The sequence below is a fragment of the Nuphar pumila genome, chromosome 2 (genome assembly GCF_984573655.1).
Source record: "Nuphar pumila chromosome 2, dmNupPumi1.hap1.1, whole genome shotgun sequence".
Taxonomy (NCBI): Eukaryota; Viridiplantae; Streptophyta; class Magnoliopsida; order Nymphaeales; family Nymphaeaceae; genus Nuphar; species Nuphar pumila.
Genome location: NC_143250.1, coordinates 147,299,371 through 147,326,088, shown reverse-complemented (window position 1 = coordinate 147,326,088; position 26,718 = coordinate 147,299,371). Strand labels below are relative to the sequence as shown.

Genomic DNA, 26,718 nt, shown 5'->3' with positions numbered 1-26,718 from the left:
CTTTAAAAACCCTTATTGGTGAATTTTCCCATCAACAAAAGCAAAAAAGGAAGTGTAAATGAAATAAAGAGAAAACGAGTAAGAAGCGACAATGCAAAAAAAATTTATAGTAATAACATAAAAAACAAGGGTAAGCGAGGGAGAAACCAGGGGGACCAAGTGGAAAATGAGACAGAAGTATTTTGAGAAGTGAGTGGAAAGCGCATTTCCACCACACTTCTCCCTGTTGGGGGAAGCGTGGTGCTTCCCACTTTGGAAGTGTGCTTCCATTAACTATGGACAGAACTCTCATAAAACAATTTATTAGAAGATTAATAGATCATTTCAAAATAAACTACATATCATGGATCAAGTAAAAACTCTGGATTTTCAACAAGCAACCTAAGTATCAACAAATCAGGTCTAGGCACAAGTCTCTCATACTACCTAGGCAACCCTATGAACTCATTGGAATCACTAAGCCTGTCCAGGTTCTGTTATATACCAGGCAGGTTAAAATCTGACCTATTGCTAGTCTCAATTGAATTGGGCAACATTTCTTTCCCATCTCACCCCGTCCTCCTTTACTCACAGTGGTATTTAGAAATTTCTAAAATTTTGGTAAGCAAATTGCCAAATCCTATAAATAACTGATTATTCTATGTTAAATGCCAAATTCCTATAAATCCTTTCTATGCAAATTATGAAGGGAAAAAACTGTCACAAAAATGTAAGTTTCAAACGAAAATTTATTTATTGCACTATTTGGAAGACAATAATGAGTACAATACAAGTATCAATCATCCCGATCTGATCATACAAATTACAAGAAATGAATTTGATAAAATGAATAGGGTGAAAATGAATGATGAATTGATACCTCAAAATCATGCCGGGGTTGTTAACCAACTGCATGTCTATCTCAAGACAAAGGATGGAATTCACAATTCACAATTCACAAGCTCTCTACACAAAATAGCCACATCAGTGTTGCAAGTCCCATTGAACATCTCTCATTGCAGTGATGCATTATCCAACATAGGTGTGCTTTCTGCTAGAGCCCCAGTTTATTTGCTGTTCTTTAAGTGCGGATAGATTCCGAGAACATGCTCTGGCATGAAGTCATGGCGCGTCAGGATCCCAACAATTGGAGGCCTCTGCAGCAAATGGGATCACTTTTAGTGAGATTTCATTCATGATGATGAAAGAAAGATGGTGATCAATGCTGTAATGCATTAACAGAGCATGTATCCATGATGGTGTGGTTTGCCTATGTCAGATCACATAGTTGCTACTGCTTATGAGATGTAATTGATCATGGTGCCAGTTCAATCCTTATGGTTTGGAATTTTTTGTGTATACAAACTGCAAATATGCTACTGAACTGTCTAGCAGACCAGACCATGATCAGTAGCATCTCCTGTACAGTGGGACACTGCCATATCACAACTCAAAACTAAGTTAAGTTACACAGAACCTGTAACCATCATTTTTCAATGCATGTCGACGTGCATGAATGGATGTGCAAGTTTAATGAGAGCAAGCAGGAACGTATACTCATGCTTTGTGCATCTCATAAGTATGGAAATCTCATGTCTGGTTGTTTACTCACAGCAGGAGTCTTGGGAATGACACAAAGGTGTCGGAGCCCGAGTTGCCGGAAAAGCACGGCTGCCTTTGCAAGTGACATCGTCTCCACCACGGTGTAAGGTGAAGTGTTGGCTACTGGATGAAGATCAACGTACATCTCCATCTCCTCATTACTGATGTCCAGATCTTCCACATTCAAGCCCTTTCCTGACCCTGGCTTTGCAAACTCAAATTTACCAATTTTTCGGGATATCAAGTCTCCTGAAATGATCCTGCCCTTTGTAAATAGTTTTGCTTTCAGTAGCACTAACAGATGAGATCTCAGCACCAACCCACAAAGCTCAGGTGCCTCAGAGAAGGGTGGCTCATCAACCACAGGAAAACCATTGTGTCCAGTGAACCTAAGGGCATGCACAATCTCCCCGACCTTCTCCACACCAGAAAAGGTGATCAATGGTGCAGAAACAACATCTCCAGCAGCCAGGTGCTTCATGTAAGGCTCCGCATGGGCTTCTAAATAAGGCAACCCCTTCATCTTAACAATCTGGTCATACACACCATGATTAAAAACATCAGCAACTGTTTTGGAGATGAGAAGAACGAGCATGACCAGCGGGAGCATCAAGAGGTTGTTTGTGAGCTCCAAGAGGATGATACACACGGAAACTGTCATCCTCATGGTGCCACCTAAGAAGGAGGCTGCACCAAGGAGTGCAAAGAGTCCAGGATCGAGATCAGTTATGCCACCAATGAGGGTGCCAACTAGGCGGCCATATGAGGCTCCAGCAAGGATGACAGGAATGAAGAGCCCAGAGGGGACAGCAACACCATAGGTGATGAGGCCAAGGCAATATATCGCAGAGAAGAAGAGGAGAATTGTGGGGATAGAGAATTCCGTGTCTGTGCCAGTGCTAAAAAGGTTGCGAATAGCATCATCATTGGTGTTGAGGAAGAGGCTGGCAAGGTCATTGTATTGACCAGCAGGACATTGGAAGTTCTTGAAGTTACCCGAACGGCCAATGGTAGGGCATTCTTCCTTGATATTGACCGGGCATGAAGTACACTTAGCAAGCCAGGGGAGGCCGTAGGAGCAACAAGAGGTGATGATAGATATGGTGCAGGTGAGGAGGAGCTTGTATCTTGGTCCTTTCCTGCTAAACAGTATTGCACAGAGGATTTAAAACACCATTTTCTAATTGTTATAAGCTAATTTGCTCTAATCATGAGTGCAACTTTAACAGCAAGTTTAGTCTATTCCCATGATGCTTTGAGTATCAATTCTCTTATGGAATGAAGATGATAATATAGTGCCATCCTTTATGAACTAATTCTGTAATTGATAAAACTATAAAATCAGCATATTCTTTATTCGGAGACTCAATCCTAGATTGAGACCCATGTGTGATTTGTAAGCCGATGTGTTCATCTTGGACGAGTCCACCTTCTTGACCATGAATTTGGAAACTGACAAGGCAGGTCAATGATGTGATGCATCCTATGAAGAAATATGACCCTGTAAAATGTCTGACAGTTGATTACCATCAATGATCTGCTCCACGGACTCAACTAATACTCATAACCAAATGCTCCATTAAAGCCTAAGAATGGCAAAAATCAGCTGCTGAAAAGTAGAAATTCATTTATAACCCCTGCCACCCTCTCAAATAGGCAAATCACTAACCTCCTTTTCAAAAAACTATTAGCATGAACTGCGTAGAATCACTATCATCTACTCCAAAATAAAATTAAAAACATGGAGGCCTTGACATTTATACTCTTGGCATGCTAGGCATGAGACATAACCAGGTGACTTTGGGGAATCCATGGAGCAGATGGCATCAACCAGAGGAGATGGACATGATGATGCGACGGAATTAGATGTAATATGGTCGAGTAGATCGGAGTGCAAGACCATGATCAGGTGACTTTAGACTGCTTCACCTAAAGGAGATGATGACAATGATGGCATGATTACAAAATGGAGTTCCATTTAATGAACCAATATGGTCCGATAGACATGAATGCAAAATCATGATCAAGTTCTCAAATTTTAAACATGCACATTTTATTATCAAACTTCCAACATTGAAACAAAAAAATCAAACAACACTAACATAAAAACAACATCAGATAGTTGAGTTAGAGAAGTATTAACTCATTAATGATACTGTAAACACGGAGGATCTTATCCAAAAGATGGTTGTAGAGGCTGCCAAGAACACCACCAATTATGCCAAGGATTATGATGGGCACTAGGTCGGTCATTTTATATGTCACCTCTGCTGTGTCCATTTCAAACATTATCAATCCACCCTTCCCAAAAAGCCCACACTTTCCACTACCGCAATAGTCAATGAATCCGCGAAGCACAACTGCTACAACTGCTGTGGTGAAGAAAGTCCTCCAAAGAAGTGCACTCCGCCACCTGAAATAAGGCAATATTATTTTTGGCCCAAAGAGCCCAAGTATTTTATTTTACGATGACAAAAGTAAGGAATTCAGCTCAGCAGGTTGCTACAATACAGGAAATTGGACAACTTTCAGTAAGAAGTTGAACTGTCTCATACATCCCAACACAGACTTGATTTTGCTCCACTAGAGGGAGAAAAATATTCTGTAAACCTAAGATATTCAACATAAAAAGAAAAGGTCCACATACACATGCATGCACCATGATACATTTTAATAATGGATATCAAATCTGCTGAGTTCTTGTCATCTCTCTCTCTCTCTCTCTCTCTCTCTCTCTCTCTCTCTCTCTCTCTCTCTCTCTCTCTCTCTCTCTCTCTCTCTCTCTCTCTTCAAGATTTCACAGATTCCATGAAGCATTAAAGGCTTGATTACAGTTAACTTAGCAGGATCTTTCTAGCCTAAATCTCTGCCTACAAGTGGATTGAATCAACTATTCTTATCATTCAATGGAATGGAAAGATAAGCAAACTCTATCCAGCCTGATCTAAGCCTACCAGGCTGGTAGGTTCTACTTGGCCCATTCCTAGGACATGGTGAAGTTGGCTTGAGCTGCCTTCAGTCTTTGGACTATGAGCTATGTGCTGAATAATTAGCTCACAAGGTTCATCTGTAGGCAGCCTGGAGCAAACTAGTAGTGAAACTTTATTGTTAAGACTCTCAAGACCTGAAGTCAGTATTTATAAGCTGACTGATCATTACCATGAAGCTGCTTCTTCAAGTGCAAAGAGGACACCACCGACAGGGGCACGGAATGCAGCAGCAACACCAGCTGCTGCACCACATGTGACTAAATCACGTCTGTCTCTGTCATTCTTGAAGTATCGGAGCCACGTCCATGTCAGATGGTATTTGCGTGATCCACCCTGACCCAGTAATGAAGCAATGCAGGCACCTGTGTGAACCATGGGGCCTTCCTTACCAAGAACAAAACCTGCTGACACTCCACCAATGGAGCCAACAATCTGCAACCAGTGAAATTTCTTCAGTATAAAAAGTCTGTGTGAGCTCAATCAGGCAAATTCTCTATTAAGAAAGTACAGTTATGCAGAAGAATTCTAAGAGAACTCTTTGTTGAGCAACTCAAAGGCTGAGTCAACTGCCAAAAACAGAAATATGCATAGGCCCTTAATGAAGGAGCCAACTTTGCCTTCCAGACTGTTGGGCCATCCATCATCAGGAAAAGAGTCAATATATTTTACATCCATGAAGGTCCCTACAATCTAATACTAGCAATTTCCTATGTATGAGTGCATGTATATGTGTGAGCATGAACAAAGATGTGCTTGGTAACAAAGTGTGAATGAAGCTGGCCTGTATACCTTTACAAAGAGAGTGCTAGGTGCAAGAATGGAAGGAGCATCTACACCATTTAGATAAGATTTGACTTCTGGAATGCCAGAACCAGCTGCAGCTGGTGCTATATATGCACAAACAGCAGCAGCAAATGCTGCCAAAACCAGATTGCAACCACCATAAGCAAAGAAAGCCAATAGATACCTGCACTGGATCAATCCCAAAGACCATCATGCTCACATTCTAAGCCTACTATCATACAATGTCTTGATGGAAGCCAAAATATCAACTTCAAAAATTAAAAAAATGATGAATTTATTAAACATGAAAAAGACCAAAACCTTTGAAAATGATTTAAAAAAAAGATCACATTCAGCATGCGATTCTAGTTTATTTTGGCTTACCGTTCATTCTATATATAAAGACGTAAATAAGTCAAGGTTCTGATTATACAGTTGATGACCTAGAAAGAGGATGGTCATGATATTTTTAACTACATAATACAGGTTAGCAAAAATTTTAGAGATATATCTTGTAACAAATCAACAGGCCCTGTGTTTGATTATTTTGATTTTTGACCAAACTGAGACAGCATTTAAACTAATTTGGTCAAGCCTATAAGACAGATAACTGGTCAATTTGCTGATGTAGCTAGGATTTCACTCTGCCATTGAGCCAATTAGTAACCGAGTCATTAGACAAGATCCATGACACCTCAAATTTCATGGTCAAGTTATATAGTTGTAAAACTTGGTCCAAAGATGAGTGATCACCTGTGCTTCTGATGAACTAGAAGTTGAACATTATATCTCAGGTAATTGAAACAAATGCCCAAAAAATCTTACCTTTTCTCAAGCATGAAATTGCTAGTCATTAGCAACTTAAATCCTGCAATGTTTTCAACTGCCAGATTATTGAAGAAACCAACAAGTCCAGTACCCAAGCCTATGAGAAGAGCCAAAGTCCACTTGAGAACAACATACTGAAATATCTGTACCTTCTTTCTTGACCTCCAGTCTTCCTTGAATACATCATTTTCCACGATCCTGCAAGAATAGAGAATAAAGATCACAACCAATGCATTTACTCCATATCAAGCTGTATTTATTGCACTGACAAACCAGAGCAGAAGACCATAGAAGGTAGGAACATACTTTTCCTTATATTTATTGAAAGGATACACTGAATTGGACTACAAAGTTATTATATGGCTATCAGACCACATCATGCTTCTGCTTCTAGCAAAGTTATATCTAAAAGTTGGAACAGCGTGTAGGAAACAGAGTTGTTAGCAAAGCGATTTCTGCAAGTCTTGGGCTATCAACCACTTTGAAAGGAAATAAGGAAATGAAAAATATCAACTATAACAATTGGATTCAACAAAAAAGTATGTGGACAAAATAGAGGACCATGTGAATGACCTTATATGTATTCCTTTTAAAGTGCAACTTTGCAAAAGTAATAAGCAAATGTCATATGGAGTTTGAACACAAGGTGCCTAGTAATACTAATCAAACTACTTGAATGGTTGGAAGAGACCATCCACGGCTTTGCTTAGCTGTTAAAGATGAACATCTTCTGAATAAGGTATTAACACTCTTTGGTGTCTAAAAATCTGCTATACGTTCAAATATCTTCATAACTACAAAAAAGCAACATAATTTCTTATGCTTGGAATGGAAATCAATATCTTTAGAGTTCCAACAGAACCTAGTTTCTTTTTGTAAGAGTAGAAAGTAGAGTATTATAAATCATATGCTAAAAATTCATACTCATATTATTCAAGATTGCAAAGAATGCAAAAGCATTCCAACAGGTTACATATAAAGGTGACAGCTTAAAATATTTGTTTACAATGAATATTATATTTTGAACCACGCTTACACGATTTAAGATATTTAATGTATCATATGAGCAAGGTTAACTACTGAGCACCGTATCTTCACCCAAAGTAGATCATTCAACTGAAGCTTTTATTTCAACTTTACGACTTATTCTCAATTTCACAACCAACTTTAATTTCATGAATATAAAATAATGTTACTGAGATATGATAGAAGGTGCAATGCTACTTTGTAGATAACAAATCTCAAATCATTCAGAGCAGGTTTTTACTTTCATATCTCAAAGCATTTGCAGATAACAAAAAGCACTTATCACTAGGAGCTTTTCAAATATGAAGAACAAATGCTTGACATCTTGAAGACTGGAGTAAAGTGAAGAGAGATATTTAAGCCAATGAAAAAGAGTACAAAATTTTGCAAAGATGATCACCGCCAAAATTGATCAAGGCTTCACTTTTTTTTTTTCTGTTCAAGAATGTAAGAGGATTTTGATACACCTACTCATAATCCAAGCTCTCCACAGGGCAGACGTTGGCTCCCACTATGGCTAATTGTGACGTTGTGTTCCTCCGGTGGATAAGCAGAGGCTCCCTCAGACCACTCCTGTCAGAGAATCCGGACTCCCATCTCTCCATACTCTTTGATTCATCCAACCCATCATTTTCTATATCATTTATATCCTTATCCATCTCCATAGGCCTTCAAAAATCTTTTATTTTCCTCTCTCTCTAACCTCTCATAGAGCAGAGCCTGCAGAAAAAGGAACAACAACCATATAAATAATTGGAGCTTGCCGTTATGAAAAGCAGAATAAGTTAAGAAGCTAAGAACTCAAGCAATTCTGAAAACGCTTATCCTTTTCTAGGGAGTATATAATTTAATACTTTCGAGATTATCATCACCCAGAAATTCAGAAATGGCAAGACATAGGTGACGAGCATATCCGAAATTCCGGAAATAGAACACTACCAATCAGGTTCGTTCGTGCCGTGTGTGGTTTCTTGGGGTTATAAATTAAAAAAAAAACATTGATGCAATATATTACGGCATGCCCGTTAGGTAGCATATATTTCCAAATCTCCTAACGTCCTAACCAACCCCAAAAACTTCCTATGACGTCGCACTTCTTTTTTTTTCAATAAATCTGTAAGAATACGCCTCCCAATAAATCTTAAAAACAGTTTTTTTTTAAGGCAAGTTGGGGTTAGTCTGACCCCTTCCAGTTATACAATGATACCATTGAGATTCGAACTTGCAACGTCCCTACACAAGGTGACGGGAACTAGCTGCTCCTACCAGACAAGCGGAGCCCCCGTTGTTAAAAAAACACAGTTTCAAACAGAAAGAAAACTATAAATTTCACAAAATACAGCATTTTTACTGTCAATCCTGCCTCTACCTCTAGGAATAAAAAACATTGCTTCTCTCCTTGTTATCTCAACGACCACTATGAAAGGACCAAGTAGCATTAAAATTGGGGAAGGTGATCATACATCATTTGGTATTTACTTTCTCGCTCTTAGCAGAAGGAAAAACAGAGTAACCATTTTTTTTTGTGACTCCAAAAAATGGCACACCGCACAGAGACAGCCTAAAACTTAAAGGCCAGGACCACTGCTTATGCCATATGGGTGAACTCTAGTTTTCAAACTTCCACTCCCCATAAGCAATATGGACACTCTTGAGATCTTGGAAACATGAAAAAAGGTGAGGACACACTGAAGAATATAAAGGTTCACAATCGAAGATACAGTAATATGTATTCTGATGCTTTAACAATCAATAGTTGGTAAACTCACGGAGTTTTACACTGCTAAGACAGCGGCCATAAGTACATCAGGCAGAGCCAGCTCGGCTAGGCCTCTGATCCTCCGGGCGGTTCTCCATGTAAATATAAAAAAAAGAAAAATCCAAGACCACGTTTTTTTTCTGGTTGTAGTAATCATGAATGGTAACTGTCAACAACATTAACCACTTAAAAAACATTGTGGGAGTGAAAGAAAGAAAGATCAACGAGAAAGACTGACCAAAGGGAGGCAGATCAGCCATCGACCAGGACGTGTGGCCCACCAGGAAATGCTTAATTATTGAATAGTGGTACACATTAGTAGCTAGTTTGTACATAAATTATGTACAAGGAGACAAAGAAGCGGTGGAGTTTGGGGCTAGCTACCTGGCAAATTGCCATTATAGGAGAGAGAAGCCCGACTTCAATTGCTGCAATAGATAAATGGTTCGACCCTTGCCCTTTCGTGAAAACATCAGGTGCAATATGATTGAATTAAGCACCGTATCACCCTCCATCTTGGGGACAGGGCTTGTCAGGTGTGTGACCCAAGACCTGATGGAGGGTGATGGGGTGGTTAATGCACAATTTTTTGTGCAATCATATTGCACCCGATCCGGATTCGGCCCTTTCGCACCTGATCTTCGATGCCCCCCTCATCCAAATAGACCATGTAGAAAAGGTCAGTATTTGACACTAACTTTAGTATGAAATTATTGAGTAAAATTCATTTTTTAATAAAAATCTTACTTTTTTGATAGATTGAGTGCCATCTGCATGGTTTAGTAGAAAATGGTTTATGAATCATATGTAATTGTGAAACGGAAGCAGATTTTTCAAGGGTTTTAAAAATCAACGACTTACAATGGACCAAAAATTCATAACCAACATGACTGTGACCCATCTTGAAGTCTACGCTTATTGGCTCAGTAATTTCTTTATTCCTGGTCATGATCAGTCAGACAAGACCGAGTGGTTGGCCCAGTTTTTGCGGCAAGGAGAGACTGGTACATGGTTGTGAATTACACAGCTCACACAAGAGGAAAAAATTAGAGGCAATGGTAGGTAAGACTAGGGCTGCTGTGAGCTAGGGTTTCCTGGTTATATACCCACTGCCAAGAAGAAAGTTTAGTTGGTGGGTGGACTACCCCCATTTCTTTTTTCTTCTTTTTTTTATGATGAAGGGAAACCCTCACAGAGAACCCGGTTTCATGCAACGTAAAACTCAATGTTGAAAACACGGTCACTCAGCTTTACATGCTCTAACAGTCATAAAGCAACAACAGCCCCCATGCACCAACAAGATTTCATCCCAGGCCTTCATTTGGAGACAAGACCTCGAGAGTGGATCAGGTTTGATGTGCCTTGAAAATAAAAAATGATCTAAGCAACATTAGATGTCATCCATCATCAACATGAATGACAAAAACCATTTCGACAGCAGAAGTGTGATGACCCTTTTTACTTATTAACAAGTACTTTACATAATTTTGAGAGCACCTTCTCTTTATGACAGAGTAATATGTTACGTTCTTTTTGAGTTTTGTTGAACTTCTTTAAAAAATTTAGCAGTGAGCATCTTTTCAAAAATTTCGAGAGCATTTTTCCTCTTTGACAGAGAAATCATTATGCTTTAAATTGTGGATAGATGTGCACCATTGTACGTATTTCACACCTATCAAGGTTCATTGAAACCTTGAACCTTAGTCAGACCATGCGCAAGTGACTTAGGTTTTTATGAAAAAATAGTTTTGCGCAAAAGCAAAGCATTTCTAATAGAGATTTCTTTCGTCAAGCAGAATTTTGATCGAGGAGCGACATATGAAATTATATCAGCAATTTGGAGTTGATCTCCATTTGAATGCTCATTTATGCACAGTTATATGTAATATAAGTAGGAGCTTGTGCGATATAGCGCGATGACGTAAATGAGTGCATATTTAATGTTCAGCAAAAAAATTTGAACTAAATAACTTAAAAAAGTAAATACATATATATTTACAGAAAGTATGAGTCTTTTCATCATTCGATGTGACGATAATCTTTAATGTATAAAGTAAATTACAAAAAGCAGGAGCTTTGACATCGTTCGACGCGACGACAATCTTAAAAGTATAATATAAATTATAGAAAGTAAGAGTCTTGGCATCGTTCGACGTGATGGCAATCTCAAATACATATATATATATATATATATAAAATATGCAGAAAGCATGAGTTTTGACATTGTTCGATGCGACGACAATCTCAAATATATATATAATCTTAAGTTGAAGCTTTTATCATAAAATATCTTACGATAATCGCAAGGAGACATGCGTGAACATCGAAATATCCTAGATAGCGTAAACTAAAGACTAGAGTCAGATACTACTTTAGAACGTATATGATATATATCATAACACAAATAAGCAATTACTTAAGAGAGAGTGAACAATGAATCAAACTTACATTCTGACTGGTCAAGAACAACTTCTACTACTTAACCTGCTTCAAATTGGGTTCAAACCTCCTTTCGAAAGGCTAAACTAAGTCAGATGAGTTTGACCTAATTGAGAAAGAGGAAGAGCAAGTCAAGTTGTTAAACTCAAGTGGTTTAGACAAAACTAGGTTTGGTCTAAGTCAACTGGGTCAGGTAGGTTCAAACTTAGCTCAAGTAGGTTAGGTCTAGGTTAGGTAAACGAAACCTAGCTTAAGACCAAAAGGGACTTTAATTATACTCAGTTGGGCTCAAACCAAGTCAAATGGGTTCAGACTAGGTTAGACAGGCTTAGACCAAGTCAGGTATGCTCAGACCAAGTCAGGCATATTCAGAAGGGCTAGGCTAGGTAGGGAAGGTTTTAGAGAAATAAGAAGAAGAGGAGAGAGAGAGGAGGGGGGAGAGATTTTATAAAAGAAGAGAGAGGGGGGGGTGCTATTTATAGCCCAAGGCAACCCCTTTTCTAAAAAAATTCAGAAAGGTCTTTTTTTTTCTTGCCTTTGGCTTTAAAAAAATTTCAAGAGGTTCTTTTAGTGTGGGGCTCACATAAAAATTTTATGGGATATTTCGTTGATCTCACAAGATATTTTCTAAGGAATATTTTTGTGAATCCAACCAACATTTTTGTAAGTCCCGAAAAAAATGGGATTTCGATGATTTTTTTTTTATTTTTTTAGTACGTCATTCTCTTCGTATTGACGAAACTAAGAAAATTGACTCGTACAAATCTCTAGGTAAGAAGTTATGGCTCCCTGATTATTTGAGCATATATTCGCAAGGATACATATATCTTAAGTATAATTGGTTCGTTGAAATCAATTTGATTCACATTTTGGATTCATATGTTATTTTTACATAAAATGCCTTATAATTTTATTCAAAATTTTTATTAAAAAATTATGGGTTTTACAATTGGTGTCGTTCACACTTCAAATGAACATCACTTTGCTCTAAAATGAATGCATAGGATGTTATCCCATGTCGTAAGCGAGGATCCTGTGTCAAGCTGAAGGCCCAAGATCGAATCCCTCTGTCACATGGGGAGGCTGTTGTTATGGTAGAGGTCCGCCTAACCTCATTTTGCCTTTCAAAATATCTACCCATCGTTGGTACCAAGGGGGTTCACTTGTCTGGCAGAGCAGTTAGTGCACGTCACACCCCTAACCCCAGCTTGCCTTAAAAAAAATATCTACGTATAGCTGACTGTAAAATGAAGGGCTAAGATGCTATCATGCAATGATGTTTTTGCTCGATACTATCGCTGTATCGCTAGCTGCAGAATGAATGGCTAAGATGCTAGGAGTAGCAATATACCGTCTTCATCTTTGATTATAGATGGTATCCGAGCTTCCTTTAACAGTTTTTTGGCTGAGGTCCTTGAAAGGAAAGGAATTTGAACAATGGATCACATTCAGGATTGAGGTTTTACAATTTTTGGCTGTTCTGGATTCCAATTTTCACATATTTAGTTCTGGATCTGGCCCGTTTGCATCTCTAAGATCGGTTGAAGGGATGGCAATGTGCACTTTTGAGCAAGCAGAATGCCAATTGAGAAAGTGTCCCAGAGGTTGTCAAAGTAAAAGGAGAGGGAGGGAGGATCAGGTATAATGTGATTGCACACTAAAAGTGCAGCAAGTGCAGCAGCACAAAAAAGTGTCACATTGCACCTGATCTGCCCTATCGAGGAAGGTGGACAGGTTCATGTGTTGCTGGATCTTACCCAAGGCCCAAGTTGCCTTGAACCTTTTTTTTTTCTTTTTTTGAGAGGTTGCCAACAACCCCAAGGGTTTTGCCATAGTGGAAGGGAGCTTTTACCGCAAGGGGGGCAGTCAAGGTTCCATTCCCAGGAGTGGAAGTAAGGGGTGCACCATAGGTTGACACCATCGGAACAGCTACCGTAAGTAAAACAGACATAGCCAGCAAGGCTAGGTTTTTGTTTCCAGCAAGGTTGTTAAATGCGATGAGGCGAAGCGAGGCGTTGAGCCTGCGCCTCGCCTCTGAGGCGTACGCCTCAGGTACTGAGGCGTACGCCTCTCACAACTGGTATGAAAGTGAAGCGGTGGGAGGGGAGGCAGGGAGCGGTGGTGGAGCAGCTGGCCGGCACCTGGCGGTGGATCCACCGGCACTTGGGGTTAGCACAGCCGACAAATCGGGCGGAGGAGGAAGACTTGGGGATGAAGGAAGGCTTCAGTAGGTGGATCCACCGGCAATTTGCGCATCACAGCACGCCTCAGTACCTTGAGCGTGCGCCTCGCCTCTGAGGCGTACGCTTCAGGTACTGAGGCGTACGCCTCTCACAACACTGGTTTCCAGAGTGGTTTCCCTGTTCCTCATGAAAAAAAAGAAGTGAAGAATCAAGACACGCATGATCACCATCGGCCTCATTATTTAGAAGCGTGTTTTGGCATATCACCTGATCCATGTTCCACGTAAGGGAGCCAATGACAGCTGTTTCTCTGCATATTCTGAAGAGGGGAATAACCCAGGATTCTTTATTTATTGTTTAAGAAATCTCCAGAATTTGTAGGTTTTTTTTTATAAGCAAACTGAGGTTAGGCAGACACCCCAAAGGTTATATAATTGGGTATTGAACTCACAACCTCCCAGCACAAAGTGACGTGCAATAACTGTTCCAACCAAACAACCGGAGCACCCCGTTGGTAGAATTTGTAGGTCTTTCAAGCATGCAAGGATTCAGGTCATATTAGGCATTTTATAAAAATGATGCCAGAAAATGTTATAAGACATCATGATTTTGCAAAAAATTGTCATAAATTAGAAACGGCATCTTAATTTTTTTTTTTAATGTCATAAAACTTGTGCCAAGCAGCTATGACATACAGGCACGAGATGCAAATGCTTGACTTTATGAAAATTCACAAATGCAGTTTCTAACATTTAATTTGTACATAAATAATTTATCATTTGATTTTATATTTACATTTATATCTATAAAAGTTGAATGATGTGCCCCCATGTCTCTAATCCTAATACATATTTTGAGAACATGATTATCTGGTTCGCTCCATCTTTCTAAGTAATTTTGGGTACAGATGCATGTAGAACAGGGGTTAGTTTCAAATTCAATACATAATTTTATTAATAAAATATTCACACTACCTAACCAATCTAGGGTTTCATTTTCCAACTTGATCTAAGATAAGCATTATATGTGGCATTCAGTCCATGTGATCCTTTTGACTGTGGACAAGCATGTGATATTGAACAAATTTTCCAAATATTCCTTTTGACTGTGGACAAGCATGTGATATTTAACAATTTTCAACGTGTGACATGGAATTATGACAAAGATACTCTTAACATAATTTTCATTATGTGCTTGTTTGGAAAAAGTATGGTAGCCGTAGTTTGACATGTGGGGATGATTCCATCCCTTAAGCATAATTTGTCAACATAAGTTTGGTCAGATCCGATACATTAATTCCAAAGCAAGCAGGTTCACAAAGTAACCTACAGGCCCTATCCCTAGAAGTTCATGTATAAAAGTTGGGTATTTTGTTAAGCATTTGCTTGAATAGATCAAATTTAAATTACCTTAAATTCCTATTTAAGAGTGCTTCTGACAAGCTATGCAATTAATCTCTTCTCAGGTTCATATGATGAATAAAACCAACTCTACCCAATATCCATTATACTTACAATTAAAAGTGGTAAAAAATCACATTTATGTGTATTATTGTTACATTTGGTCAAATAATCAAGTTAAATCTAAGACCTCATAAGCTAAATGGAACCCAATTATCAAAAAAGAAAAAAAAAGAGAACCCAACACAATTAAGCAAACTAGCTTTAGCCTACAAGCATGTTGACCAAGACCCTAGAATGACTGACCCAAAATTAACGCAATACCCTAAGGAAGCAATGTTGCCAAATTGCCAGCCTGCCATCATGTGGTGGCAGAAAAACGCCAGGGCTAGTACTCTCAACCTCAGGGCCTATGCTTGCTTCAGCTTGCACAAGGGGTTACCGCATACGGAAGTTGAACTCAAAATATATTGCGTATCTTTTTCTGTTTTTTGAAAGGCAAGTTGGGGCTAGTCAGACTGTTACCAGTTATACAATTATACCATTAGGGTTTGAACTTGCAACGTCACAATACAAGGTGTAGTGAACTAGCTGCTCCTACCAGACAAGCGGATCCCCGGTTGATAATACATTGCGTATCTTGACAGCCGTATATCAAGACACATCTTTTCTAAATAAAAATAGAGTTGACAAATTATTGTTTATGATGTAATTTTAGAGTTTACTTTAAGAAAATGATGCTAAGTTTGAATATTAGCACCATTATCGTGTTAGCTATTTAAACGATATACATACTAGTTTCAAACTGAGTGTCATTTTTTTAAGGACACGTTTGAAAGTGAGAAAGATGTAGAAAAAGTGATGCAAAATAAAAAAATCTGTACAGATTTTCTCTGACCCTTTTAAATGAGAGATTTTTTGGTTGAGAGAGTTTTTCTAAAAAGTACATTTTTTTTATAGAAAACATTTCTCTATAAAAGGTGGAGGAATGTTTCCTAAGTAGAGAAAATTTATTTTTACACTCCCCACCACCCACCATCTCACCATCACCACCATCATTCATCTCACCGCCACTATCCATCTCACCACCACGCTCCTCCTTAGCTTCTACTCTGTTTTTTTCATGCTACACAAACAAGCGAAAAACTTTCTTTTGAAAAACTTTTCAAAAGCAAAACTTGTTTTTTTCTATAAGAGTTTTTCTCTTTCTAAACGTGCCCTAAGACAAACCCCAATAAAAAGTAAAACAATGATAAGTCAACTGAGCTGTTAGCTTTTCTTTTCTTTTTTTCAGTTTTGGCTAAGCCAAAGGACAAAACCCACAATCACTGACGACACCTTGACAGGACTCCTGTCGATAAAACATGTGAAAAGATTAGGTGCTATCACATGGCACACATTTAGTGTGCCTCTGCACCTTATCACCCTCCATCTTAAGGATAGGGCCGGTCAGTTGTAGGGCCCAAGAAATGATGGAGGGCGATCAAGTGCGGCACACTAAAAGTGTGACATGTGATGGCATTTTTGTAAAATCTACATGTGTTCTAAACTTTAGGTATTCTGCCAGCATAAAATCACACACACAACTGTTAAGTAGTGGTATTTTTTAAAAAAGTATTTTATATTATCTAAAAGAAAATTTAAATTTAGTTTTTACTAAACTATGCCGCAAAAGAGATAGACATAGGATAGATCCTAGAATTAAGTGGTGGGCACTGAAAGGAGCTAAACAAGGAATGCTTGTAGAGCAGTTAGTTAAGGAAGTTGATTCATGTCTCGAGAAAGATTCAGAATCAATGTGGAATAAGATAGCGGGTGGCATAAGAAAGATGGCTAAGGAGGTATTAGGTGAGTCTAAAGGCGGTGCACCGCTAGGTAAGGATACATTATGGTAGAACGAGGATATCAAATTAGCTATTAAGGTTAAAAGAGAGTGTTATAGAAATCCAAGAGTCGTGATAATGAGAATTTGGAGAAGTATATGATAACAAAAAAAGAAGCTAAAAAAGCAGTTTGAAACGTGCAGGATAAGATATATAAGGAGGTTTATGACAAGTTGGATACCAAAGAGGGAGAGAAGGATATTTATTGGCTTGCAAAGATGAGAGAGAGGAAATCAAGAGATCTAGGTATGGTTAGATGTATCAAAGATGAAACACAAAGGGTTTTAATCAAAGATGAGGAGATTAATGAGAGATGAAAAGATTATTTTGATAAGCTATTTAATAGAAGTCATGCTCAGGATCTTGAAGACTTCTTCATTCCTTTTCATGAGATGAATCGTGACTTCATGCACAAGATTCAAAAGAAAGAAATTGCAAAGGCTTTGAAGAAAATGAAATCAAGGACAGTTGGCCCAGATGGTATACCTATCGAGGCTTGAAAATGCTTGGGAGAGAAAGGTTTAGAATGGTTGACAAATCTTTTTAACAAGATTTGACAGACAAATAAGATGTCTAATGAGTGGAGGAAGAGTACTTTGGTGCCTCTATATAAGAATAAGGGTGATATACAAGATTGCGCTAACTATCGTGGTATAAAACTCATGAGTCATACTATGAAACTTTGGGAGAGGGTGATTGAGTATAGGTTGAGGAAGGTTGTCATGATATCGGAGAACCAATTTGGTTTTATGCCTGAAAGATCAACTATGAAAGCTATATATCTTCTTAGACAACTTATTGAGAAATATAGAGAGAGGAACAGAGATTTGCATATGGTTTTTATTGATTTGGAGAAGGCATATGATAGAGTACCTAAGGACGTTCTCTGGTGGACAATGATGAAGAAAGGTGTTTCTCTCAAGTACATTAATATAATTAAAGATATGTATGAAGGAGTAGTAACCAATGTCCGCACTTGTGGAGGGGTGACAACCAATTTTTCTATAACGGTTGGGTTACATCAAGGATCTGCTTTAAGCCTTTTCATATTTGCTATAGTGATAGATGAGCTTATGAGATCAATTCAAGAAAATGTGTCATGGTGTATGTTGTTTGTTGATGATATTGTTTTGATTGATGAGTCTAGAATCGGGGTTAATGCTAAGTTAGAATTATGGAGACAGACATTGGAAGCTAGAGGTTTTAAGTTGAGTAAGAGTAAGACAGAATATATGGAATGTCGGTTTAGTAAGCAACGAAGTAGTGATGGGAGTATAGTGAAGCTTGGTGAGCAAGAAATACCAGTGGATGATTGTTTCAAATATTTGGGATCTATCATTCAAAAGTATGGAGAAATTGATGAAGATGTAAATCATAGGATAAAGGTTAGGTGGATGAAATGGAAAAGTGGAACTGGAGTGTTGTGCAATCGTAGACTGCCATTGCGATTGAAGAAAAAGTTTTATAGGACGACTATTCGGCCCGCTTTACTATATGGTACGGAATGTTGGGCTGCCAAGAGACATCATATTCAAAAAATGAGTGTAGCTGAGATGCGTATGCTTAGATGGATGTGTGAAAATACAATAAAAGATAAGATTTGGAACAAGGAGATACGTAAAAAGGTAGGTGTTGCACCCATTGAAAATAAGATGAGAGATAATCGTTTACAATGGTTTGGACATATTCGGCGAAGGCCTAATGATGCTCCAGTTAGAAGGATGGAGAAATGGGAAAATATATTAGTTAAAAGAGGTTGAGGTAAGCCTAGGAAGACTTGGATGGAGATGATAGGAAAGGATATGAATGCTTTGAACATCACCGAGGACATGGCATTGGATAGAAATGATTGGAGGAGGAGAATTCATGTGGCAGACCCAGAATGATTTTCTTTTTTGGTTCATATCGCCGACCCCAATTGTTTTGGGATGAAGGTGTAGTTGTAGTTGTTGTTGTAAAACTACCTGATTACCCCCTATCATTCTTTCAAAATCTCAAAAAAATATAAGACGTAAGCTGCCCTAAAAAATAAAAATGTAAATTTAAAATTGCGGCAACTTTTAAAATATTTAGGTGAAATCATCGCAGTTGGCTACTCCTGGAGTTGGTACAAAATGTTTAAACTTAGGTGTCAATCAGAACGTAACACGCGTTAAAACTATTAAAATAATATTAAAAAATTAATTTCAAGTATTTTTGTATTTATTAAAAATAGCTATCGTATTTCTTTTTTCCCATACGATACATACAGGCCGTTAAGCATCGATACTGACAGCATAGCCCCAAGTTTTCTAGAAAAAAAAATCCCAAATCATAGGATTCTTTCGTACACCATTCTATAGTCCTGAGCTGCCAAGTGGTATACACCGACCACAACGGCCCCGCTGCTCATGGTGGTCAAAAAGAGATTGCGGTAGGCCCATGGCCAACCACGAGCCCAAGACCAGAACCCTCTTTCTCTTTTTGGTTACTTCAAATACCATAAACTGGCTCTGTTACTCAAATTGATTCTTTTTCACTTCTTCAAAGTTTTTTTTTTCTAATCACTGCACTGACTTTTCTTAATTTCTTACGTTTTTCATATTAAAAATTTATATTTTTTTATAACAAGATTACATGTTGGTTTTATATTGTTTTATTTGTATTCATGGAATTTTTTATTTGCCTCCACCAGCGATTAAAATTGCTTTTTACTTGTTTCCTTTTCATTTTTTTCATGAACTGGCCGAATCTCTTCGTAACCATATCATGCTTACTGCTTAATATTACTTTTTAGCACTCGCTTCCTCTTTATGCATCATATCTCATATCGATTTCAGTTTCTAGTAACTATGCTAAAGACGGTGATTGAAAATCAGAAAAAAACAGTCATTTTTTTTTATAATCCAAGAAAAAATCTCATCACTCACTAGCCTCCGATTAATAAAACCCTTAAGGTCCTTCCTATTTACTCGAAAGTACATCCAGCTACGATCTTACGGCAAAGAATGAATTTGTGTTGTCCGATCAACTTGGTAACATTCACAAGTTGCTACAATCATAGCATGATTTTATAACAACTTAATCTAGATTGACTAGCCTCCTATTGGTATGTTGGTCATACATGACCGAGAATGGTCATATTTCACTTATGGGTTCATGTGTTGAAGAGAGAGTGGAGTACTTGGATAAATATGGTGTAAGGCAGTTATGGATTTTCTATCATTAGAGAGAATCGATAGACCACTTGATGTTGGGTAACGGCTAACTAGGTGTGCGAAACCATCAGCACGGAAGAGGATCTCACATAATAACACCTATCAAAAACAGAAGCGAGAAATCCTGGTTAAAGAAGGCATGTTACAATCATATACTTCGTATCTTCATCTGTACGCATTGTGTACCCGCATCCCTTCATGGTAAACCTCTTAAGGTCCTTCCTACTTACTCAAGATCATACCCAACTTCGACCTTACGGCAAAGAACGAATTTGTGATGTCCGATCAACTTGGTAACATTCACGAGTTGATACTACTAGATGAACGATAGTCATGGTCTATTGTAACACTCTATGAGTGACAACTGTCTTCCATCCAGAGCCCATTATTTATGTTAACAAAGTTAAAAACGTTGACCGCTGAGCCTACCATACGCTTCAAGAAAATGGACTGTCCAAATGATCACCACCAACCACCACAATGACCTAATTTTCGAAGACCAAGAGTAGCATGACCAAAACAATTGAAGAAAATTCTAAGATACCGGTTTACGGGGAGCTCTCGCTGGGCTCCATTTATCCAATATTTGTCAAGATGCTTCCTTGTTTACGTTGAATTCATAGCCAACTGCCTTTATTTTTTTATGGTGAGGAACCCTTGCCGAAGCGAAAGAAAAATTCAGGTTGGGCCCCAAGATCATCCTGCCTTATATGGCCCACCTTTGAAAGCTACGGACATACCCGTGTGCCACCGAGGTTTGATCCGGGGACTTCAACTTAACACGCGGGCGACCACCGCGGTAGTCATAGCAAGTGCTTTTCGAACGACAAAAAAGTTCACAACTAGGAGGCTTTGGTCCTATATGGTCCCACACGAGCAGGTTAGGTACGTCAACGTGGTTATGAATACCGGGAACACTTTGAAATAGTGATTTTACCGTGATATCTTCAAGAAAACTACATGATTCCTTTTTTTTTTATGATGAGAAGCCTCACCGGGAACCGGGCCACTTAATGGATCCACCCTCCAGCGAGGCAAACCCGGAGTGAGTCCCACCCACCTTCCAAAGCTGTCAACACAAACGTGCGCCAATGGAGTTTGATCTAGCGCCTTTGTTACGATGCCTTCTCAACCAGCCCGCAAAATGAAAGTATCATGACGCGTGCAACACTGTTGTACTAGACCATCCACATCGAAATGGACGGCCATGATGGAGCATCTAGTTTTCTTTTTTTCTTTGGTTAGTGCAAGGTAGTTTCATGATAGCACTGCTAGAATGAATGGAAGCTAAATAAAATAACTGTGAATTCCTCAACTAATTTTTACCTCGAGACGTACCTCTCCTTGCGCACAGATTCTTCAACGGTTGAATTGCAGATGCCCTGTCCAAATGAGAACATAAACGGTGAGAAGAAAATACGAACCATAACAAAAATAAAGAATTAAAAAATTAAAATTACCATAAAAAAATCTCAATTTCTAGGTTGTCTGATTCTTGGTATCTAAGAATTTATACAATGGAAGTGCAAATTTTGTTTTCGGAATCCCATGTGCACTACAGGTTTCTGTTCCGCATTCAAATAGTAAAAGTACCATAGTCTCACGTGAGCCCGAGTTAAACGAGCAGAGTTCGAGCTAGCTTGTTTATAGAAAAAATGCATTGGTTTAGAGTTGGAAGAAATCGGATTATAAAAAACATGTAAAAATATATTTAAAATATATTTTTTAATACCTAACGAGCTTATACTAGTTCAACCGAATCGATTGCCTATCATTTATATTCAGCTTGTCGAACCTATTTTACGAGTTCAAACGAGCACAGAGAGAAGGTTGTGTGTTCCCCCCGGCCGCGTGTTCGGGTCCAAATGAGCGCCACGTTGGCACTCATTCAGCTGTTCAGGTGTGTAGGGAGGAATATCATGGGTGCCAAGATATTCCTCCGTACACGAAAGCCGAATGAGCACCAACGTGGCACTCATTCGGACCCCGAACACACCAACGGCTTGGCTTGTTTGTCAGCCCTAAGAATAGAACAGATCTAGGCCAAACAGCATCAGCCTTCACATGCATGACACTGACGTGGACTTAGTCCGGTTGTCCCAGGAACGATTTGAATTCCTGAGATGCTCTTACGAAGGGCAACCAGCTCAGGACTGAGGCCCACCGGGACAGGTCGATCCCAAACCAAACCACTTGAATGGCCGCTTTTGGTATGTGAGTGCTTCAAACTTGGGTGGGACAGAATCTGCCCTCGGTGTCCCCTCAAGAAAATCTGTTGTTGACTTTAAAAAATAGATGATCACCAGTCACCACGTCCTGGACAGAGCCTGTTTGGCGCTTCCCCATTAATACGAGGCCTTCTTGGAGCTGTACCCATTAATCCTAGTATTATGTGGTAGTAGTAGGTCGAGGTCAGGTGGGCTCTACCGAAGCCCGTAACGGTGACCATCGTTTTAATTAAATAAATCTCAGACCATGGATTACTCTCATGTGGTAGATACACCAAAAAAGACCTTTTCTTTGGAAGCATACTGTAGAACTTCTTTTTTACATTTACACGAAGAAGCTGCTACCAGAAACAGAGACCAAACCGCACTGGCACTTCATACTTACGGTCACTGTCCTGGCAGCGTAAAAATCTGTGGGCTTACCCCTTGCTCCCAAGGAATAGTCACGCTTCAGCTTGTACAAGGGGTGTCGCTCATGAGATTTGAACCCTAAACCCTCTGCCTAACGGCTCAGGCACCATCCCACTATGTCAAACCCCTTTGGGCGCATATTGGAGAACTTCGATGTACTGACTCTTGAGTGTGTATTAGTGAGGTTGCGTATATAGGAAACGAAGGTTGAAACTTTTAACTACCATAAAATAAGAAATTCTCTTTTCATATATACAAGAAAATAATGTAATATAAGAACCCTGTAAGTATGAAATCTATAAAAAAACTCCAACAAAAAGAAAAAAATGAAAACGAATTGCAAAAGATGAGTGTCTGATATATACATTTTTGTGCTATTGAAGGAGGGGACTATTGAGCACAAAGCACCTTCTTTTTATACTATTTTAAATTTGTTTTCTAGATGTGTAGAAAATGAGTTTTAAATCATGTGATTGTGACATGTCAAGCAGGTTTTCTAAAAGTTAAATAATCAAAAGTCCACATGCATTAAAATTTCATGACTCAAAAAATCATAATTTTATATCAAAATAGTACGATCTAATGCTTGATCTTTATGCAAAATATTAGCTATTATCAGAGTTGTTATATATATATAAGGCTTTAATATTAACGTTAGCAAGGGTCAATTAATTGCAATGTTCAAAACACCTCTAACAACAGTGACAATTTTTATTATTGTTACTTTTAAGAACAAAAAAAAAACATTTTTAATTTTAAAATTAAAATTACTAAATACACTTTATTACAAGATGCATCTAACTTTTTATAAATACTATAAGTCTATAACCAATATCATGTATTTTAGAAAAAATTATTACTTTTAAAGTGTTAGTTAATCAGTTGAACTCTGCTAACATTAAAAAGTTTATCCTTAATAAATCTTTACATCATATATGCATTCGCAAGCCAAAGCAGGCAGGCTTAGCACGTTACTAAGTGAGGCCTCAAGGTGGGGGCGTTAAAAAAGACAGCCATGAAGAACTAGGAATCCGAAGAATTCCAGGTGTGATTAGTAAAACGAATAAAAAAAAAAACTTGAGGGCGAGGCGTCTGGGGTTCATATTCCACATTAGACTGCAGGCCGACACGGCGGCCTGCCTATCAAACACCAGGAGGAAAATAAAAAGGAAATGACAAAAAGGATGATGCGGAGGGGATGAGCGTATCGTAGCTTTCAAGTATGGGCATCACCTCTAGCGATTTCTTCGGGGTAAAGGGTAAGCCGAACGAAGTTTTACGTTGACAGAACAGCGATCGCAAGTACAGCAGGCAGCTCGGCTGGGTCTCTTATGCTCAGGGGTGATTTTCGGATAACAGAACGATTCAAGAAACGGAGTAATAAATGAAAATAAAAAACATAAATAAATATAAGATTCATATAAATGAAACCAAAAAATCAAGGAAAGAATTTCGATTTTACCCCTCTTCTACGATCGGGATTGGTTCTGAATGCGCGGGACATATTATTAAGGACTTTTATGGATTACAGATTTGTGGAATTTGGAAGTTTTTGTGGGCTTACGGTTTCAACTTTCAACTATTGGATGATCTATATCGCAAAGAAAAAACGAAAATATAAGATTTACGCGGGAAAATAACCGCGGTTTGCACAAAAAGCAGAGAAATGCATTACTTTTGAGATATCTGAAAAAAAAAAACTGAATTTGAGAATTAGGTTTCACCAGACGTCAACAAAATTACAAATTTCGAATATCGTGATCGAACAAAAGCGCAGAGAGGCCCTTGAATTTCGAAGGATTTTTTTTTTTGAGAAATAGGAATTTCAGAAAATAAAAAATTCCTCGTTCAAAATTTCCAGAAATTGAGAGAGAGAGAGAGAGGACTCACGGTAGACGAACCGCACTCGGTAGTTTCCCGCAATTTCTTATCTTTCTTATTTTAGAGATCTGCTCTATAGCCTGAAACTGAATTTCTGCATTTGAGAAGGAAGAAGAAGAAAGACGAATTTGTCAGTCTGCGAGAAAAAGGACCTTGCAAAATCTTGAAATGAGATTGAGGGAAAAAGAAAATGGAGACAACGTTGAAAACTCATCAGTCACCTCTCTGAACGATCTCAGCAAAAAGTCGTCCAATCGCCTCTGCCAGAATAGTGCGATGATCACCGGAATTTCTCTGTTTGAAGAACATGCAAGAGACTTCTCGCCAGGTTTTCCAAAAAAATTCTTTCAGAAGTACTAGTTCCGTTCGTAAGGAACGATTCCCTACTCCAGATTTTCCAGGAATCGATCTGCGATTCTCCCGCCGATCGTGCCAAAACTAGACCGGATCGCTCGTTCGTCTGAACAGAATCGTCCAGTACCTCTCGAAATTGTCCCTCTTTCTCGACGTATCCAGTAGCGTTCTCTCTCGATTCTTCGGGCTATAAAAACTCTTCAATCTATGAAAACCCCGAAGAACTAGGCGTCTTCTCCCTCAAGCGGCTCCCTCTAAACCTCGAAACTTCCTTTCGTCTCGAAAGAAGTCAGATATTTCGAGCTACGAACTAGAACCAGAAGCAAAATCCGATCTTTCAACAAATCGTTGCTCGATCCGTCGTCTCCGTCGAGAATTTCTCTGGCTATTCGCTGAATCAACCGGTAATCTCTCCGACCATGAGAAGATTGAAAGGAATCGTCCGAACGATTCCGCCGTCACCGCCGAGAATCACCCTCTCTTCTTCCGAACCGACGATCAATTCTCTCGATTCCTCTACGATCTTCGGCGAGAAGAAGAACCGCAATAACTCCTACGGGAACCCTTCCCTTCGATCTCTCTGTCTCCTCTTCCCTGCTTTCCCTCAGCCACCTTCCTCTGTAGGAGATCAAATCCCGTGGGGGGTCTTTGTCCGCCTGCGTGGGTGTGGAGAGAGAAAATAGAAAGTCTTTCACGGACGAATCGAGTGATTCATAAATGGGGAAGATGAAGGAATCGCAGAAAGCCACGAGTTTTTATCGCCTCTCGTTGCTTTCTCTTTTTCTTTCTCTGTTTGGTTTTTTTCACTTTTTTTTCCACTTGAATTGCCAGGAACGCCACAAATGGTATAACGAAAACAAGTAAACAACGACTTTGCCATTCCCGTAGAAACGGGTCGGGTCTCATCATAACCGATAAGTGATCCATCAAGCAATGCAACAAAGATAGGCGATATTTAATATATAAAAAAACAATCGTTATTTTTTAGAAGCTTACATAATTCTGAAACCATGATATTTTCAAAACATCATTCATTATATATATATATATATATATATATATATATATATATATATATATATATATATATATATCGTGCTAAACCAATTTGGTGCTAAACCGTGTGCTAAATGGGTCTTTTTAATTTTATTTTTAAATTTTGACCGTACAGATGTGATCTATGTACTTGATTTTAGAGTGATCAGCTCTTGAAGTGTTTGATTCCAATACATTGGTGGGTTTTTATAAAGTTCAAAAAATCAACGGTCCAAACACTTTGTAAATTTTTTAGGCTCTAAACATCATTTTTTTCATCAAAAACACATGATCCAAGTGTGGATTATGAGTAAATTGACCATGCCCAACACATTTATGAGGTCAGACTGGGAAAAAAATACTGAAATAGCAGAAAAATCTATTTAGCATGTACCCATTACTCTCTCTCTCTCTCTCTCTCTCTCTCTCTATATATATATATATATATATATATATATATATATATATATATTATTTGCTTATTTTTTATCTATTTTTGTACTATATGTTTCATTAAGGATGTCAAAGGGTTAAATTAGAGGCAGATTACCAAGTAAATCTGGACTTAACCAGATTTGGAGTCGAATGGGAACAGATAAAGCTGAATCCATATCTAACTAGCTTACAACCCAATATTTACACTTAATCATATTCCGGTTTCAATGCAAAACTAGTGACGGAAGTGGATCGTGGCGGAGGTGGGGGACAAGGTCTCGACCCTCACCCCATTTCAAAATTTT

General features: G+C 38.6%; 1 protein-coding gene across 2 annotated transcripts; it reads right to left on the bottom strand.

The window, feature by feature from the left end:
* Positions 1-713: 713 nt before the first annotated feature.
* On the bottom strand, positions 714-25,661 carry LOC149847562 (chloride channel protein CLC-c-like). 2 transcript variants are annotated; one of them, XM_089997092.1, is made up of 10 exons: positions 24,811-25,661; positions 24,599-24,683; positions 21,396-21,451; positions 7,680-7,928; positions 6,180-6,380; positions 5,361-5,538; positions 4,741-5,003; positions 3,725-3,994; positions 1,592-2,720; positions 714-1,136 (listed from the first exon to the last, which is right to left on the bottom strand). In XM_089997092.1, the coding sequence occupies exons 4-10, from the start codon at positions 7,871-7,873 to the stop codon at positions 1,047-1,049; spliced, it is 2,325 nt and encodes a 774-aa protein (XP_089853218.1). In that variant the 5' UTR covers positions 7,874-7,928; positions 21,396-21,451; positions 24,599-24,683; positions 24,811-25,661; the 3' UTR covers positions 714-1,046. The 2 variants fall into 2 exon arrangements, with proteins under 2 accessions (XP_089853218.1, XP_089853219.1); XM_089997093.1 differs by having other exon boundaries at positions 21,408-21,451.
* Positions 25,662-26,718: the final 1,057 nt, after the last annotated feature.

Excerpts from the sequence above, each read along its gene's own strand:
- LOC149847562 (XM_089997092.1), bottom strand. The coding sequence starts at position 7,873 with ATGGAGATGGATAAGGATATAAATGATATAGAAAATGATGGGTTGGAT. Across the intron at positions 3,995-4,740 it reads CTTGAAGAAGCAGCTTCATG|GTGGCGGAGTGCACTTCTTT; the intron begins GTAATGATCAGT and ends GCCTTATTTCAG. Across the intron at positions 2,721-3,724 it reads GTTTACAGTATCATTAATGA|GAAAGGACCAAGATACAAGC; the intron begins GTTAATACTTCT and ends ACTGTTTAGCAG.